The sequence below is a fragment of the Chroicocephalus ridibundus genome, chromosome 13 (assembly GCF_963924245.1).
Source record: "Chroicocephalus ridibundus chromosome 13, bChrRid1.1, whole genome shotgun sequence".
Lineage (NCBI taxonomy): Eukaryota > Metazoa > Chordata > Aves > Charadriiformes > Laridae > Chroicocephalus > Chroicocephalus ridibundus.
In genome coordinates, this window is record NC_086296.1 from 11,763,192 (window position 1) to 11,780,430 (window position 17,239).

General features: G+C 42.1%; 1 protein-coding gene across 1 annotated transcript in view; it reads right to left on the reverse strand.

Annotated features, from left to right (window-relative positions):
• Positions 1–17,239, reverse strand: part of SLC5A1 (solute carrier family 5 member 1) — a 30,450-nt gene extending 13,211 nt beyond the window's left edge. The window contains exons 1-5 of the mRNA XM_063351282.1: positions 16,999–17,239; positions 14,771–14,842; positions 6,789–6,893; positions 4,426–4,485; positions 3,983–4,087 (exon numbers count right to left, since the gene is read on the reverse strand). Of these exons, the coding sequence (XP_063207352.1) occupies positions 3,983–4,087; positions 4,426–4,485; positions 6,789–6,893; positions 14,771–14,842; positions 16,999–17,085 (429 nt within the window). The 5' untranslated portion in view covers positions 17,086–17,239. The remainder of the gene's footprint in view (positions 1–3,982; positions 4,088–4,425; positions 4,486–6,788; positions 6,894–14,770; positions 14,843–16,998) is intronic.

Sequence of the window (17,239 nt, forward strand, 5' to 3'; positions counted from 1 at the left end):
GTGTCCTGGGGTAAAGCCTGCACACGCGATTCTTGCGGGGCAGCTGCCTGGAGGAGCCGGAGGTTCCACCGCCTACAGGACAACCGGAGCCTGGACACAGAGCAGGCACTGGCACCGCTTTTGTCCACGGCCAGGCTGAGGTAAGGCAGGGCAGATACGCTAATAAGCGGTTATGCTGTCTGGCCAGCTGGGAGATGATGGATGAATAAACCCTCTTCATTCCAGACACTGAAACCGAGATTGCAGGGTATGCTCTTACCCTTACTTCACCCTGGAGAATGAGGAAGAGGTCCTCCAACCCCGCTGCTCTGACAAGCAGAAAACATCTGTGAAGCAGAGTGTGAATCACACCAGAGGTCCCGCTCCCAGACCTCTGCCTCTGGAGCAGCTCGAGATGATTTGAGTTCTTATAGGTTTTAGTATGGATATGGGGAGCAGGACGTTAGGCTCTTAACCCCAGTGGTGGTTACACCATATCCTTTGTCCCTTTTCTCTATGCAACCGTTGTTTTTTTTCCTATCTTTTCACACCACTGACCAGCTTATATCCCTGACCTTTCTTTTATTGTTCTTGGCTTTAGTTTAACCGACGTAGCATTAAATGTTAATGGTCCTAAAATGACCTCCAGAAAGAAATATATAGTTAATAATTTAGCATCCTGAGCAATGTATCAGCTTCTTCAAATTGCTGAGTTACCGTTATCTTCCAAATTCACTGCTCCTCCCGCCCAATTAGATTATTTCTTTCCAATATTTCCTTGTTTCTCTATTAATGCTCTTTTATGGACACCATTTAATCCTTATCTTATCTCTAAATAGAGTAAATCTGTCCTTTACATTACAAGCTGTCTCTCCAAAGCCATCCACAGGTCATGCAGGCACAAGTGGCAGAACACACGCCAGCTGAGTGAATCCAGCTGCAATGTAATGCGGGAATCGGGGCAGTGGCACTTACTCTTTACCCCGTACACCCAGCCCCAGGAGAAGCTTATCCTTCTACCTCCTCTTCCCCCTGCTAAGTCTGCATCCATACATTTGCTACCGAAATTACACCCAATGATATGTGCTGTAACACATTTAGAAATTCCAGTTTACAATTTCTGATTTCTTCAAAAGCATTCAGGTCTTAATTCCCTTTTGTCTTGTCATAATTTAGTCAATTACTCTCCATAAAGATTTCATTTTTACTAGGGCATTTTCTTTGGCGTAATGACCAATATCAGCAACACAAGTGGGTAGCAAGCCCCTGAAATCTGCTATGGGCGTTACTCACAAAGTACTGGCTGCTTGGGAAGCATGTACGGGTGAGGCACCTGTGCAAAAGAAATCCTCTGGGCTCAAAGATCACACATGTCCTGATCCCAAAGATCAACACCTCGCAGCACGGCCTTGTCTGGCGAGTGGCTGATTAGCCACAAAGCAAGGCAAGAAATCAACAAAAAATACACAGAAAATGTGCAGGAAAAAAGAAAGGGTAACAACCTCGTACAGAGGCATGCAAAGGGAATCTGATCATCACATAGCAGCGGGCCAGAAAAAGCATGCCAAGGGTTACACGACCTGACATATTATTTTGTTCATTGGGAAGCACCATAATAATTATATTATTAAGAACATTAGATAATATTTTAACACATCAAGGAACAAGCACATGAAATAACTACCCCAGAAACAAGGTGCCGCCCTTCTACAAGGATAAGTGTCAGTAAGTATCGCTGCCAGCCAAACTGATAGGTGTGACTGCCTGTTAAGGGCAGGGCAGAAACCCACCCTCTATATCAAATCTCAGTAAGCCCCAAAGATCACAAGGGAGTGTTCACAAAGGCAGCGGTCAAGGAAGTAAGATGCAAATCTCCAGCTGGCTATGACATGGGTTGTCAACACGTGGGGATGTTTGGATATACCATGTGCCTCTGGGAAGGGAGACCTGTGCTAGCCTCACATAGCATGCATATCTCTACACAGCACAAAGAAGTTATCTATGGTCCAGGATGGAACAGGGAACAGCCCTTCCCTTTCTGCTTCTGGAGCTGGTTCATCCGGAGACAGCTGGAGCGTGGTGTTGCATAGCGTGGTATAGAAAAACCTCCTCTGACATCCTCTGGCAGTACCTGAAACCTCCGAGCACTTTGTTCTGCCTATTCTGAATAAGATACAGCAAGTAAATCAGACCTGGGCAAATCCTGGCCTCCCGAATATAGTGACATAAGAACAATGCAAAAGACACGTTTGTATACTATAGAAATCTGAGCCACATTTGTACCTGGGACAGACACTGTCAGAGTTGTTCAGGGCAGATGGGGGAAACAAGGGAAATGGTTAGAGGAACTTGTGCATCAGATTTTTCCCCTGCATGGCGCAGAGACCCAGCCCCATGGCAATTCCCCACACATATCTGGAATAACTGGGTTGGTGGGAAGCTGGGATGGGCCACAGGCAGAGTGGGGCCCAGGTAATCTGCTGCTCTATGGACCTCTTGACTATTGCTTTCCTCCCTAATAAAACAGGACCACAAGAGCAGGAGAGGGTACTTCAGCCTCACGACCACACTGGAAGCTTAAATGGAGAACCTGTCTTGCCTGGAAGCGAGACACACCAACTGAAACAGGGTGAAATCCCATGACCAGATCCTTAGACATGATAGAGGCTGGAAATAAAAAATAGTATCTTCAGAACGTACGTAACATCTTGATGGACTCAGTACAAACATATGTTGCAGAACAGGACTGTGAGTCATCTGAATGGAAGAGTTTTCTCAGCTGCTAGAGCTGCCAGAACTCTGTATCGTACCTGGGATTGCTGATTGTGGTAGTTAGGCACAACAGCAGCAAATTAACTAATCTTTTTGAAATACATGGGGATTCAACTCCGAGGCCAGCTCCACAGTACCAGCCTGTTTAATTTATAACCTTTCTAAGGAACAGTTATCATGAAGATGTGAGAATGAGAGCAAAAGGCCAATCTTTTAGCTTAAATTGCACTATTATCACTCAGCTCCCACTCAGAGGGCAAAGAGTAATCTGCCATGGCAACTTCTGCAAAACAACAGACTGAAGTATGCCTGAACTGTGGACTCCTTCAGAGGCTTGACAGTTTCAAGATATAGGGAAATTCCAGCTCTCTTCACTACTTCACAGCAACACAACCACTTACTTAATAAACATTAACTTCATAGCACCTTAAACTTTATACTAACCACTTGCCCATTAAAAGAATCTCTCTTTTTCCCCCCCTTTCACCTCAGATGTTATCATTTCCCTCCTTTGCACTTCCCCACTCCCTTATTTTCTAATTCCTATTATCCTCTTTTTCTCCATAGCCCTTCTTGCTCATTTCCATCATCTATATTACTGAGGGCACATTCACCAGAGGATGCTAAAACAGATAAATATGAACTCCGGGGACAAAAATTCCTGCTCCTTGAGAGCACAGTTTTTCTTCTGGAACCAAGAAGAACTGTTCATTCCCTTTAGCAGAAGGGCCAGGGGGTTGGAGTGGGATGTGTGTGCCCAAAGCAATCCTAAAGAGTTTCTAAAACTACATGGTTAAACAAGCAGCAGCTATTATTTCTCAGAGAACTGAAGCAGACAAAAGGGTACAAGCTGAGAGGTTGTGACTTCTTCCTCCACATCCCTAAGATAATAGGTTGTAATACAAGTTTCCCTCCACTCTGACTTGCTCTAGAGGAGAGCATCCGTAGTAGTAAACCTTAAAAACCTAAAAAAGAAAGAGAAAGCACAACAAGCATCAAGAGACACCAGGAAACCAAAAAAACTTAGACTGCAGAACAGATCAGGATACACAATCTCACTAGACAGAATAAAAAAAATTAAAAAAAAAAATCATATTTTTACCATCCTTAATTCAACCAAGGAGTCCAAATCAGAAATAATTGACCAATTGTGTGAGCAATATTGTAAATGGGAGTTTCTTTTCTTTTGATCAATGTAGGACGGAAGAAAGGATATAAAAGTTTTACTTACTGAGATCTTTGTGAAAATATACAGGATCAGAGAAAGGACTGACAGGTAGATCTGAATCCGTTTCCCACCAAAACGTTTCCTCAGATACTCTGGCATTGTCACCACCTGTGACAGATCAGGGGGGCAGATAAGGTTGCAGATAATGGGGAATAGATACAAAGCAAATTACAGGAAGTTTCGTGCTACTCAGATACTGTAAGAGTGGAGGGCAAAGGGATGGGAGCTGCAAACGCAGTTGCAAGGAAGAGCAGCTCCAGGAATCAAAGGAGAACAAGGAGACAGCACCAAGTACTTTCTCAGCTCATCTCTCAGAAAAGAGACATAATATAGTACAGCTCTAGCATGCTCAGCTCTCGTGCCATTCATAATGGCTTTGCAATATCCAAGACTGCATCCGCCAACATGAGCAGCAAAGAAAAGCATCATGTACTGTTTTGACTTACCCCAGCTTTGATGTAGATGGGTACAAACAGCCATCCTAGAACAACCACAAATATCAGAGCCTGCAGCAAAGAGAAGATCAGCTGAATTAGCCCTCTCGCTCTAGGTAGCACTCCCAAAGACCATTTATCAGACCCAATAGCAGCTAGAGACCATTGAAGCCACATAAACCTGGGTATTATGAGGGGGTAGGAGGAAGAACTGCTCAGCCCTTTGATTTACAGTTCTAAATTTGGGAATGAAATCTTGGCAAAAAAAATTGTCAGGTATTACACAGCCTGGATTTCATGTTTGGTGTCCCAGAGAAGTACACATGATAGTAATCCTCTAGTACCAAAGCACCACTCCACTAGCAACACCAGACTACCCTAGCCCTCTTCAGAGCAGGCTCAGGAAGCCCAGTTTAATAACGGTTAAAATGCAACCAGCCCATAAGACTAACATTTCTGGGAAATATTACGGAAGGTGAAGTCTGCTCCCTGAGACCTATTTGCTCACATCCTGATCCCAGAGCCCCTAATGCAGGATACTGTCCCGCTCAGAGTCATTTAAGCTGCAATGACGTGTTGTGACATCTCCAAATCGAGGTACTGGGGAAGAGTAGTATTTATTTGATTATTATTGTGATCATTAACTGCCCTCTGCACCGGGTCTCTAAGATGGCCGTATGTTTTACAACAATCCCACATACTGTATAGGATGTACCATATGCATTTAGTAAAATATTTGGCATTTCCACATCACCATTTCATAATGTATTTTGTGTTACCATGTGTATTTTGTGAACTATAGAATTTACATCTTGCAGCATCGCAGTTTTCTGACTTAAATGGCTAGCAAATGGTGTCTGATATAGAGTTGTACATATTCAAAATGAGAACTATAGAATAAAATCCTGCTCTCAGAGCCACACTCTGCATTTATTCTGTCCACAGGGCTTAGAGGGTTTTTTTAACTGTATCTTTTAAGTTTTGCCCTTAGGTAAAATCCATAAGATAGACAAGAAATACTGGGTCAGGCTTCTGCTGTCATACTAATACAAATTAGAAACAATTTCAGTGGAATAATAGAGATACACAAGCACAATAACAGTCAAACTTAGTGTTTCTTTCAAGAGAAGAATCAGATTATACAGTCAAGAGCAATATTTTCACCACGTCTGTTAACCTGTACACCAGTCTATGTAGTGTATCTGCTCAAATACACACACGCATCATTGCTTCTTCCTCAACACCAATTGCTGTACACCGTGTACTGATATTAGTCCACGGAGAACCTCCGAGGAGACGAACTGTTTGAAGAAGGGTATGGGTTCTAGAGATTTGAATACCATGAAATTTCAAACTACACTTGTTCTGTTTTGTTTTGCTTAGTTTTGCTACAAAGAGAAGGGGAATCAGGTTAGTTACAGGCCTAGCGTAATCAAATAGAGAAAGATGACAGATTAACTGTGCATATCTCATAGAGTTCATTTTAGGCTTTATCATTCTTCTTAAATATTTATATCATATGAGTACTTGACTATTTGCAGCACTCATCTACTTGTGAAGGAAAACAGCTAAATCCCTCAGGGTGGTATCTTTCTTTCACTGAGCAGAATTAAGTGCAAGGAAAAGTATTGACCTATGTACACTCATTAAGTCTTTTGTGTCACGGTATAATCCCTTCCATGAAGGTGAATTAAGCAGAGTGAGGACATTATTAATCCACACCCACAGAGCCTGAAAACACAAGGGAATGGACTGAATTAGTTCATGTGAATCTCCGTGCTGTTGCAGTTAACACTGCTCCTGGTACCCCAAGTAGTTCATTTAAAGTCAGCTTGGATACCTCTACCCTATACTCCAACCATAAGCAAAACGCACACACTATAAAAAGAAGGAGAAAGTAAAGAGGAAAAGATGTTTGGAATGCAGGTGATTGTGAAGAATGTCCAAAATTTCTTATAGGCTTTGAAGAAATCAAAGCCTCTTCAACAACTCCTACATAGCAAAACACTGTAAAAAATACTATAGATTATAAAACTGATAAATTCTTCCCAGCATCCTGTAGTCTGAAAGTGCTCTTTATAAATACTTTAAAAGTAATCAAAAGATACATATAAAGAAGAGAATCCCCAATCTCAAATGCTCTCTGAAAACGTTATTCAACAGAAAAGGGTCACCTTCTCCCAGTGGCTTGGACGAGGACCAAGGAAGATGAGCTAAATAGTAGATTACGTTGGCACTTACTGGTCTGTACAGAAAATAAGTGTTGCCAAGCACAAACTTTGACAGTTCTAAATTATTAGACAATGTTACTTTGATTAACCTCTGCAGATAATCCTGATGTGACAAATATGTTCACTTAAGTGCATGCTACTTACATTCCATTCATATCCTCCGATGGCAATTCCTCCAGCTGCTGCTGTTCCTGCTATTCCCACAAAATGTCCGCTCCCAATGTTACTGGCAAACAGAGAAGCACCAATCTGGAAACAGAAAGAACGGTATTTGGCTCTTAGGTCCTGTTCATGGTAACTTGAAAAAAAAATCCTGTTCATGTGAACTCATGCCTATCTATCATCAGACAGGGATGGTAAGAACGACCGACAACCGACTTCTTTGACAACTTTCAAGACTTCCTTTTATTGTTGCCCCTCAAACTGGAGACTCCAGCTATTACATCTACAACGACGAGAAAGAACAGGATGTCACATAGAAGATCTTATTCCAGTTGAGTCAAACATTTTATTACACCAATACAGATTTTAAAGTATTTGCATAACTTGACTAACTGACATTTGGGTGATATCCAAACAATTAGGGAAGAAGACTGCGATCTGTCATGCTCAAGGAGGAAACGATAAGTGCATACCCACTTGGCAAGCTGGCACTCCCTATTTCATACTCCATAGTCTGTGGAATTAAATGTGCCATTGGTGAGAGTTGTATAGGCTTTGTACTTGGTTCACTTTCAGTTAAAAGATATTCAAGTACTGAATTAAATTCTGAAAGCTGCATGGCAAAAATACCTGTTGAGAAAGTGCTTCCGGAAGATACAAACGATAGCAAATCTAGGTGTTATATTTAAGAAGGATTTCTAAGACCCCCCCAATATTGCACTGATCATACAGACAGAACAGTGGGTAGAACATAGGAACTGGTGAACAGGGAGAGATTAAGAAAATGAAAGGTTTATGTTGGATTACAGACAGGTAGGAGCTGTTCACAAAAGAATGACTGTGCCAAAAGATCTAATTCTTTATCAAACAGCTTAGATAATAGAAAAAGATGAAAAGGTATGAGCTTAATTTCCTCAAAATGAAACCATTAAAGGCAACAGAAATGCCTGACGATAATTTACAAGGTCAGACATTGAAGGATGCAGGGTGAGAACTCAAGCATGAAAAAGAGTTGGATTGGGATTGTAGGCAGAAGACACGTGAGCTGGAGTAGTTCCGAGATGAAAAGGAGTGTGAACATTTTTTTATTCAATTCTATTTTTTATGTTCTCTGAGAGCTACAAAGAAAAAAAAAAAAACAGGGTTAAAAATAATAGTGTATAGGAAGTAGGCAAAAGAACCTCTGCTGACCAGCTTTTAATGCTCTCAATTGAGGTAGACCTCTCGTGTTGAGAGATCCCTTAAAATGGTGCTTAAAAATGACGTTTTAGACATATGAACCCAAGGACCTGCATCCGGCACATTCTCCTTATGTAATTCCCAAGTACAGGTGGTTGGAATATGTTTGGAGTCACCTGACAAAAGGGAGAAATATTGCTTGTCTGCAGCTCACTGGGGGATTTTGAGAGGCCTAAAATGTATATAAGGGGAAGAGTTACAAATTTCCAGGTCTGCAGTTAATGCAGTGAGTTCTTTGAGTAGCACTGAAAGTTAAGTCAACCCTTCTGAGAGCACAGGGCTGATTTGCCTGAGATTCAGGAGGACAAAAGGGATTTCCTCATAGAAACCCACCTCTGAAGAGTAGATTTATTCTATAGAGCTATGCCCCAGCCAGGAATAGCAACCCTGCTCTTCCATTCAGAATCCCGATCTCTAATCACAAAATACATTTTCCTCCTCCATTTTTTATATGAAATGTACAAATAAAACTAATCAGAGGATTCCATGCTTTCTTTTCCAAGCTTACTTTTTTCTCCTTCCTTCTCCTCCTCTTCTCCTCCTCCTCTTCTCCTTCCTCCTCCCTCCTCCTTCCTTCTCCTCTCCTTCACCAGGAATCCTCCCTGGTGTCTATTACTCTTTTTGCAGACAAACTGTTCTTTTGCTGTGTCAGGAATTTTATGTCTCTAAGTTCACTCAGTGCTGGACCTTATTTTATTATTTTACATATTTCTAGAAGTCAGTTATGCCCTACAGAAATGTAAGCAGCTTGTTAGATGACAGATATTTCTACAGGAATGGGAAGTGTTGCAACTAGCATTAGCAAATAAGCCAGAGAGATCACAGGTAATAAAGAAAACTTTTTCTTCTAACCTCTTGGTGACAGCGACTGTGTTTCCCAGCAATGATCGTGAAGAAACAAATACCATTTATACCAAGCACTAGCACTGTTGTCCAGTGCTTTCCCTGGAGATGAATAATTAAACTTAAACCTAGGTTACTAGAAATGCAATCACCAGAAAAGATTAACCACATTAATCTCTGATTTTATTTAATGTGTTCCCTCTCCTGTTTCAAAAGCTTAAAACGGGCTGCAAGCAGATCCAAGTAACAAAAGCAGCTAATGAAGAACTTTGAGAACTGACAGCTGTAGTGAGCTCTGGCTCAGTGCCTGAAACCCCGGGACAAATTGGAGCTTTCATTGACGACGCTGTGTGCCCAGCGTGACCCAGAGTATGACTGTATTGGAAGAAAAATACTAAACCAAACAAAACCAATGCAAAATTACCAACACACTTAGGGCCAGCACAATGACAAAACAATGTGGATGCAAACATCACCTACACTTTCTAAATTTTCTTCTCCGAATTAGAGAACGCCCAAGTGCAGCAGAACTGTGAGATCAACACATACTAACAGTGGATGCAATTTAAAAAATAGTTTTTATTGTTATGTATACATGAAAAGGTAGAACATAGCTTCATAGCTGAGGAAATGTATATTATCCTTAAAACTGCAGCGTGGTTAAAGCAAGAGGAGTGTTTACTGAATATGCTCATGCCCTGTCAGCTGCTGGTGCCAGAGGGGAAAAAGAAGTTTCCCGTCTGGCCCCGGCATCCCCAGGGATGAGGGAAGGAGGCGGATGGGCTCTGGGCCCAAGCTGTCCTGCGAAGAACTTACTGCTGCGGAATTTTTGTACTGAAAAGGCTGATTACTGGAATTGCTTGCTTTGCCGTTGGTAGATGCTGCGGTACACCTCTGCACGACCTGAAGAACGCTGGGCTGAAACTGAGTGATGACAGAGGGAAACAATTTTCTAGAACTGTGCTCAGCGAACATGTTAGTGAATTGACTTTAAAAGCAGATCTAGGAGGAAAAGTAAAGAAGAAAGTTCATTGAAAGGAACAAAAGCTGTTAAGAGGGAAAGAGGGGACAAAAAACTAAACTAACCTGAGGCAAACGTGGAACATTAACTCTTAAAATCTTTTAAGAGGTCAGGTTTTAACACGAGTACTCTGTTCAGGAAAAGTACCACCACACTGCAGAGAGATGATGATCACTATGTTTTTTCCACGTTATTCATTAACTGTTTCACCTTGCTCTTTTCATTAACTTGAGGACGCACTGACGTCCCAGCGCTTGTGGTTCCAAGTGGTGTACGATGTACTCTGCAAATCAGCGACCACTGCAGCGACAGTGTGCAGGCTCCACAGCTTGTGGGTTTTCTCCCTCCCAGGACCTGCTAGTAGGTATCCTATGCCCCTAATGTCCACGTTCCTGTTCGAAACCGTTAGCTCGGTATCACCCACTGTTCCCCGGTCCCAAGCACACCTCGCCTGTGGCCTTCAGCCCCTCTGCAGAGAGCAGCGGGGGGTCCTTCACACCAGCATGAAGCCGTGAGCCTGGCCCTGAGATATTGCTCCTCCCATGGGTCACCTGCGGGAGCTGCTTCTCAAACCCCCTTCCCTGGACAAATGTCTCATTCCCTTGTTTGAGAACTACTCCTTGACACCGCCCACGCTGTTCTTTAACTCACAACTCTTCCCTGACATATGTGACTTTACCCTGACGGAAGGACATCCTTGTTACTACCAGAGTTTTTTGGGATCACCCTTAGTCACTTTGGAAAAATCAGCACACTGCTTACGATGAAATATTACTGCCACCCTTTCAAGGCTCTGAGACACTTCTGCGTAAGTTTTTATTCCGCTTTCCCAATTACTCTGCAAATTCTATGTATTGCATTACTGCCAAATTAAACCACATTTATACACTTCCCAATTCACTAAGCGAGAGAGACGGATACAAAATACACATCAAACGTGTCTCTGCCTTCCAACAATCCCGACGGCTGTTGGAACAGCACAGTCGCATCAGGCTGATCTGATACCTTTCCACCTTTGTCCCCTGAGACAGAAACAACACCTCCCAGCTGGCTGGAAAATTCTGACAGATTCTGTAGAAGTCGGTTTCACTGAACTTTTCCTTTTCTACCAGATGACTTTATTATTCTTTTTACTCTGAAAACTATTGATTTCACACTATTTTTTGCATGGAACTTGACAAAATAAGTTAATTTCTTATTCCACTTTACCTAAGAATAAGAAATGCAAATCTTATTCACACCAGAGCTATCTTTCCTGGCTCCCCACAGCAGTATCAAATTCAACATGTGGGCAGAATTCTGAGAACGTGTAAAACTTAACTGGAGGCAGAGATCAGAGAAATCGTGCCAGTGGCCAGTTCTGGTGGCCATGAAAATAAGCCATGCAGAACTCAAGCAAAAATCTGGGTTTTTTCCTTAATTCTTACCTGTCTCACAAAGATCAGCACATAAGTGACAACAAACGAGTTGAGTCTCATTTCTGTTTAAAGTTAGTACGTCCTTGACTCTGCATACTTACTCTTCAGTAAATCTTTCTAACCATAGCTGTACTTCAGATGCCCAGCAGATACTCTTTGTCCTATTAGCATTTATGCCTTCAGGAACTGAGGTATGTAAGGTAACCTATAATTTTGTGCAGACAGCTCTGTTTGCTAAAGTACAGAACCTGCAAAACAAAATTCAAAAGCAGGAAAGCTTCAAGAGTGAAGGGGGTTTTTTAATTGTGCATGAACCCTGTTAATCCTGTGAGAGTGGCTGCTACCGAAGCTGTCTGTTCTCCAGGAACAGACACTTCATTTCCTACAACAGTAGAAAGTATTTGGCTGAGCCTAACTCCTTCATCTAACAAAAGCAGCTAAAGTTCAGTTTGCAAGGCCAACTGGTATAAAGCTGTCGCTTTCCTTGAGCTTCTCTGTGTCTTTTTGGAAAAAGCAGAGCTCGTTATGAGTCTTTAAAGAGCCATATGTGTCATTCTTGAAGACACTTCCCTCGAAGCCTAAGAAACCAAAACCAGTTTCTTGAAGATTCTTCTCTCAGTTTCTGTAAAAAGACTGTGGAAAGGGCACAGCATTTCATACCATTATGATTAACCCACGATGGATTTCAATTTATGGCAATCAGTGAGAACATAACTATATACATTGATCCCTAATTAACTACTGGAACTACTGAGTCGGCTCATGCACTGCACAAGGGCAGTGATTTCAGTGAACCAACACAGAAGCGACCTATTACCTCTGCAGAACAGCGATAAAAGACTAACTGTGGGTTTGATTCTGCAAAATACTAGGCAACCTTCATGGATTCTGCTGGAGCCAACAATCAGGGCCAAAGCCAGACAGATTTGGCTCAGGATAACTGTCTTGGTCCTACTTTATACATTGAGAAATTGAATCACAATCAGGCAAAGTGACTGACAAACATGCAAAATTCATACCACAAGTGGACTAACATGATTTACAGAGTCTCCACTAGCGTACTAAACCACAGCTATTATATCATTTAAGCGAATAGAATCCCTTTCCCAGGCTTGACAGTAAGAGATCCTAATACACTGCTAATAAGCCTCTTTCCCTGTGGGGTCAGAAAAGCCACTTATGGCTGCCCTGTAAAGCATTGAACATAGCACAATCTCTGAAAAATACAATTAGATTAAGAGAATTAAGTTAATAACAAGTTTGTGGCCGGATATTTTTTTTTTCCATTTTTCTCTGTTCCAGAAAGTAATTACATGGCAAGGTTCATTATCCTGAAATCACGGGGAAGAAATCTGATAAATAAGAGTCCATGTACCTAACAACTTCACCCACCCTGCCTCTCATCTACAGTCTTTGGAAATATATCTGGGCTTTCGAGAACCTTGACATGGTCCTGACGTGGCACAATAGAAAAGACAAAGCACGGAAGAAGTGAAAAAAAGTACACCCAGCATTAGATGTTGCAGAACTGAGATCACATCTTTGCATCTTTGACTGAACTTTCTATACTTTCATTGGTTTCCTAGTCATTTCAGCCCAGTTCGCACTGGGTGACGGACATCCTATCTACCTGCTAAACTGTGGGAATAGGTGTTTTGGAATCTCTTTTCATCCAAGGCAAACTTTCCAAGGTGGTGCTGCTGACATGGTATTTAGTTTGTGGTTTGAGTGCTTGCCATTTGTTTGTTTTGAGTGATACCAGGAAGAATAGCAAGAAGGGTTTATTTTTATGGTGCAGAAAGACACTCCTGGCATTCCAAAGGGAAGGACTGAAGGGGTGGTGTAGGACTCCACTGGTGACTTCATCCATGCTGAGCTCGCAGAGTTTGGGAAGGAGAGAGAGATGATCTTAGCACCAACCACTGCACTGTGGGGTCATCCCTTTTGTCTTCGCGCCGGAGGAAGGGAGCCTGCTGAATCAGTTGGTTTTGTGTTGGCAGAGAACTCGGTGTGCGATAATCTTCCCTGGGTCTTAGGGGAATCATTAGGAGTTCTCAGTGCCACTGCAGCAAGGCAGAAGTTTTTTATGGTGAGTTTTTCCTGCCTTGCTTCTTCCACCTTCATTTACATCTGCACAAAAGGGCATATTCACCCTTGACAGGCATACGGAATTGCACAAGGTTAAAACCAGACCACTGATTAAAGTGACAGTTAAGCAGAGTAATCTGTTTGGGTTTTTTTCTCTCCACCTAGAATTATAGGATTTATCTTAAAATAACTTGGAAACTTTCTCTTTCCTCAATCTTCTAGTTAAATATGAGTTTTCTTAGATCTACTACACCAAATGAGGAAATCTTTTACTGTCACTAGCCTTTAATCTTTTTATGTCATTAAAGAGGCTGTCCCAATCCCTTCTAAAGGCAGACAGCAGCTCCCTGAAGCACAAGATGACTGAAAGATGTGTAGGTATTTCTGCAGCCTACTTTAAGAAAATTCCTAAATTTTTAGGCAACAAATATTTACTCTCACTCTCCCTGATCCTGTAACTGAATCCACGTGGGTGAAATCCTGAATCAAAGTCTTGAATCAATAGCCTTAAGGAAGTGCAAAAACATTTTTGGAGACTGAATGCAAGGTCAGGAACATTGAAGATTTCCATTCAAGCACACGGAAGCATGTACAACACAAGTAATACAGAAAATGCAGGTTTGTCTAAGTTTTCTGATTTTCACACTAAACAGACTGTATGGTCTAGAAGAAATAGATAATTGTTTCTAGTATCATTTCTGCCAGAGGCCTGCTGGATGGCTACGAACATATTTTGTGTCTGTGACTCCTTTCCTCCACCTTGGAAGAGAATACAGTACCACAGAAGATAAACAATATAAGTCACAGCTAATCTTGAAATAAATTTAAAAAATATTTTACCAATAACTTATCATAATATTTCTAGGATATTCTCCTTGTTCAGACCAGAACTTATCACCAAAAGTGGAAACAGTAGAGCAATACAAGGTAAAATTTCAGTTAATTCTTCTCTGTGATGACCTCAAAATGTGGCAGCTTCTTTGAGTAATGCAAAAATAATAAATTCAAAATAAAAAAAAGTTTTAAAGTGGGATGAAAGGCAAAGCACTGGATTTGTCCCCACTGACATTACCAGTGCACCTAGGTTCAAACAAGTTGGTCACGTAATCAAGACAGCTGAGAGCTCAACACGGACAACTTCCCCAACACTTTTCCCTGCCCATCAGGTGGCTTTTGTTGTGCCGTTTGCCCTGTATCGCCATGGCTAGAGAAAGAGCATCTACACCACATACCCATCACAGTCTCAACAGTATTGTAGAGATACTTAATATTTAAGGACTAGAAATAGTCATATGGAAGTGGATGCACATAGGCATGCATATCTTTTGTATAAATACACAATATATATCACTCACCGGCCACCAAACCATGCTTCGTCCAGCCAGGAAGAATCCACCTACTGTCCCTCGGTTGGTTGAGTACATAGCCTGGGGAAGAAATGAAAGAAAGAAAGATTGACTCGTATTTCAAGTATAATGGCCACCTATACACAGACTAAGAACACACAGCTAGAACGGAGGGATAAAATACATGGGGAGAGTAAAGTGGAAGAAATAAACAGCATGGCTAAAAAGAACAAGCTTATGATGAAGAAAATAATACAACTGAGCAATGATTCTTGTATCGAGGTCTACATTAACCATTCACGCTTCATTGCACCACCTTTTGTTACAGTGCGAAACATTAAAATAAAATTAAATTTAACTAAAAAAATGATCACTCAAATAAAAGCTTATATGAACACTTGGTCAGGGGTGCAATGCCTTTGATATCAGGCATCAAAAAAGACTGTAAGTTGCACGTTCATTAACAGAAAATGTGCGGCTTTTTTACTCAATGCTATCCAGCCCCAGCAGATATCTACAAAAATCCATTTTCGTGTTGTGATATCAGCATTGTACCCATTTCTCTCTGAATTTTGAAAAAAGAAGCCAACTAAATTTTCCTTTTCACACACTTATTTTGTATTTTTCAAGGGATGGGCTTTAGAAGGAAGTTTCATCCTGTTTTTGTCAGTGACCCTGATCCGAATATTGGATTCCCATTGTCTCATCTGATGGACTTTGAACAGGCAAATAAAGAAAGACAACTCGGGAAAATTAGCCAAATCTTTTCTTCTGATGCAGAAGAAAGCAAGTAAATACAACAGATTTACATTTACCTGCACACAGCAACTGAATAATATTTGTTCAATAAAGAGGACATTGTTGCTGGAATGAAACTGTTCCAGGAATTAGTCAGTACACAATTGCCTGACAAGCCACAGATCAGCCCTTTTTTGTCACAGACCTTTAATACAAAGTTCAACTACAGCAACAGCCAGACTTCCATGGCAAAGACCCAGCTCCCGCCCGCGAGACAGCAAGGTGTTCAGCTATACTGGCGCCTTCGGATCGTTTGCTACGCTTTTGGCATCTGCTACCACGATGAAGAGGTAAAGAAAAGGTTGTGCCCGTTTTGCGTACACCCCAAGTTTTTGGTGCTCTTGAAAACATTGCCAGGCTGCTAGAAAGGGAGATTTGTTTTGCATCTGACCCCCGGGATGCTCCTGGCAAGCACAGGATTAACCGAGGGACAATGCCTCCTCTCCGCTTGCTAATGGTCAGGTGTTCAGGTGACCAGGAGAGCTTGCCCCAAGGAAACCAAAATTTAGTGACATTCCACTGTCTACAGCTTTGTAGCCCACAGTAGTGGCCTATTATCTTCAAAGACTTTAGCACTGAGGTTCCACCAATAGGATAGTATCTGCCTTTCTCCATCAGCTGTGAAAGCACTGGGCTTTGTTTTCGGATTAGGCGCTGAGTTTCCCTTGCAGCCCTCGGCATCGCCAGGGTGAGGGCAGGAGACACCGCCGTGCTTAGATCAGCAACGGATAGTCATTGCCATCACTTGCCACCCCTGAAACTGTTCCCTCCTCATACTTTCAATGGCATTGCAACCTGTAGTCAAGGTCCTGCTGGAAAAAAAAGCCACGATAATGCTGTCCTCAAATGGCACCTACAATCTTGAGCCATCTCGCTCCTTTGCTGAGCGTGCTCTGCAGTCCCTGGTCTGTCACACAGTCACAGCTGCAGCTTTACTGTTACACCACCGTACTGCCCTCCCCACACCTTGACTTCCCCCTTCTTCTCCCAGCAACTCCTTCGTCTCACTCCCCCTACGGCATCCCCTCACACCACCAATTCTCACTGCGGTCCCGGTGCTCGGCCGCGCTAAAGCCCATCTCTTCACCTCCACCTGCTCTCTAACAGGGACTCGGGCTGGCCTGACCTTTGCTGATGACATCTCTCAGCTCCTTCCCCACACAAACCTCGTTACTCCACCTTCCCCACCGGTTCCATTCATCCACCTAAACGGATGCCTCCCCCAGTCAACATCCCCTCTCTAGTAAACACCCACATTTTCCCCACCACGCGCTTCCTAACTATATCAATTAGGCACCAAAATCTTTATACAATTATACATTTTCATTTACCGAGCTATTTTCCCAGGATCCTATAAACTGCCTGCTCATTATGTAAAAAATAAAATAAAAACAAAATAACATAAAATAAATAATAAATAAAATAAAATCCCAACCTACCCATAGTCCCACTGCTAGGACCACCAAAAAATAGAGGACAATAACCGAGATGTCCGCGGCGTTGTTGATCCTTATGTCGGTTTCCATCCTGGCTGCTTCTCTGGCTTTCTTCTTCTTTCTCTCCTTATGTACTTCTTGCGTAGTCCAGGTTAATGATAAACTGCTGTCATCCCCTACGTCTTATATAATATATAACTTCAGATTCACTTGTCTCCCGTGGGACACAAGTTGAAGCTGCTGC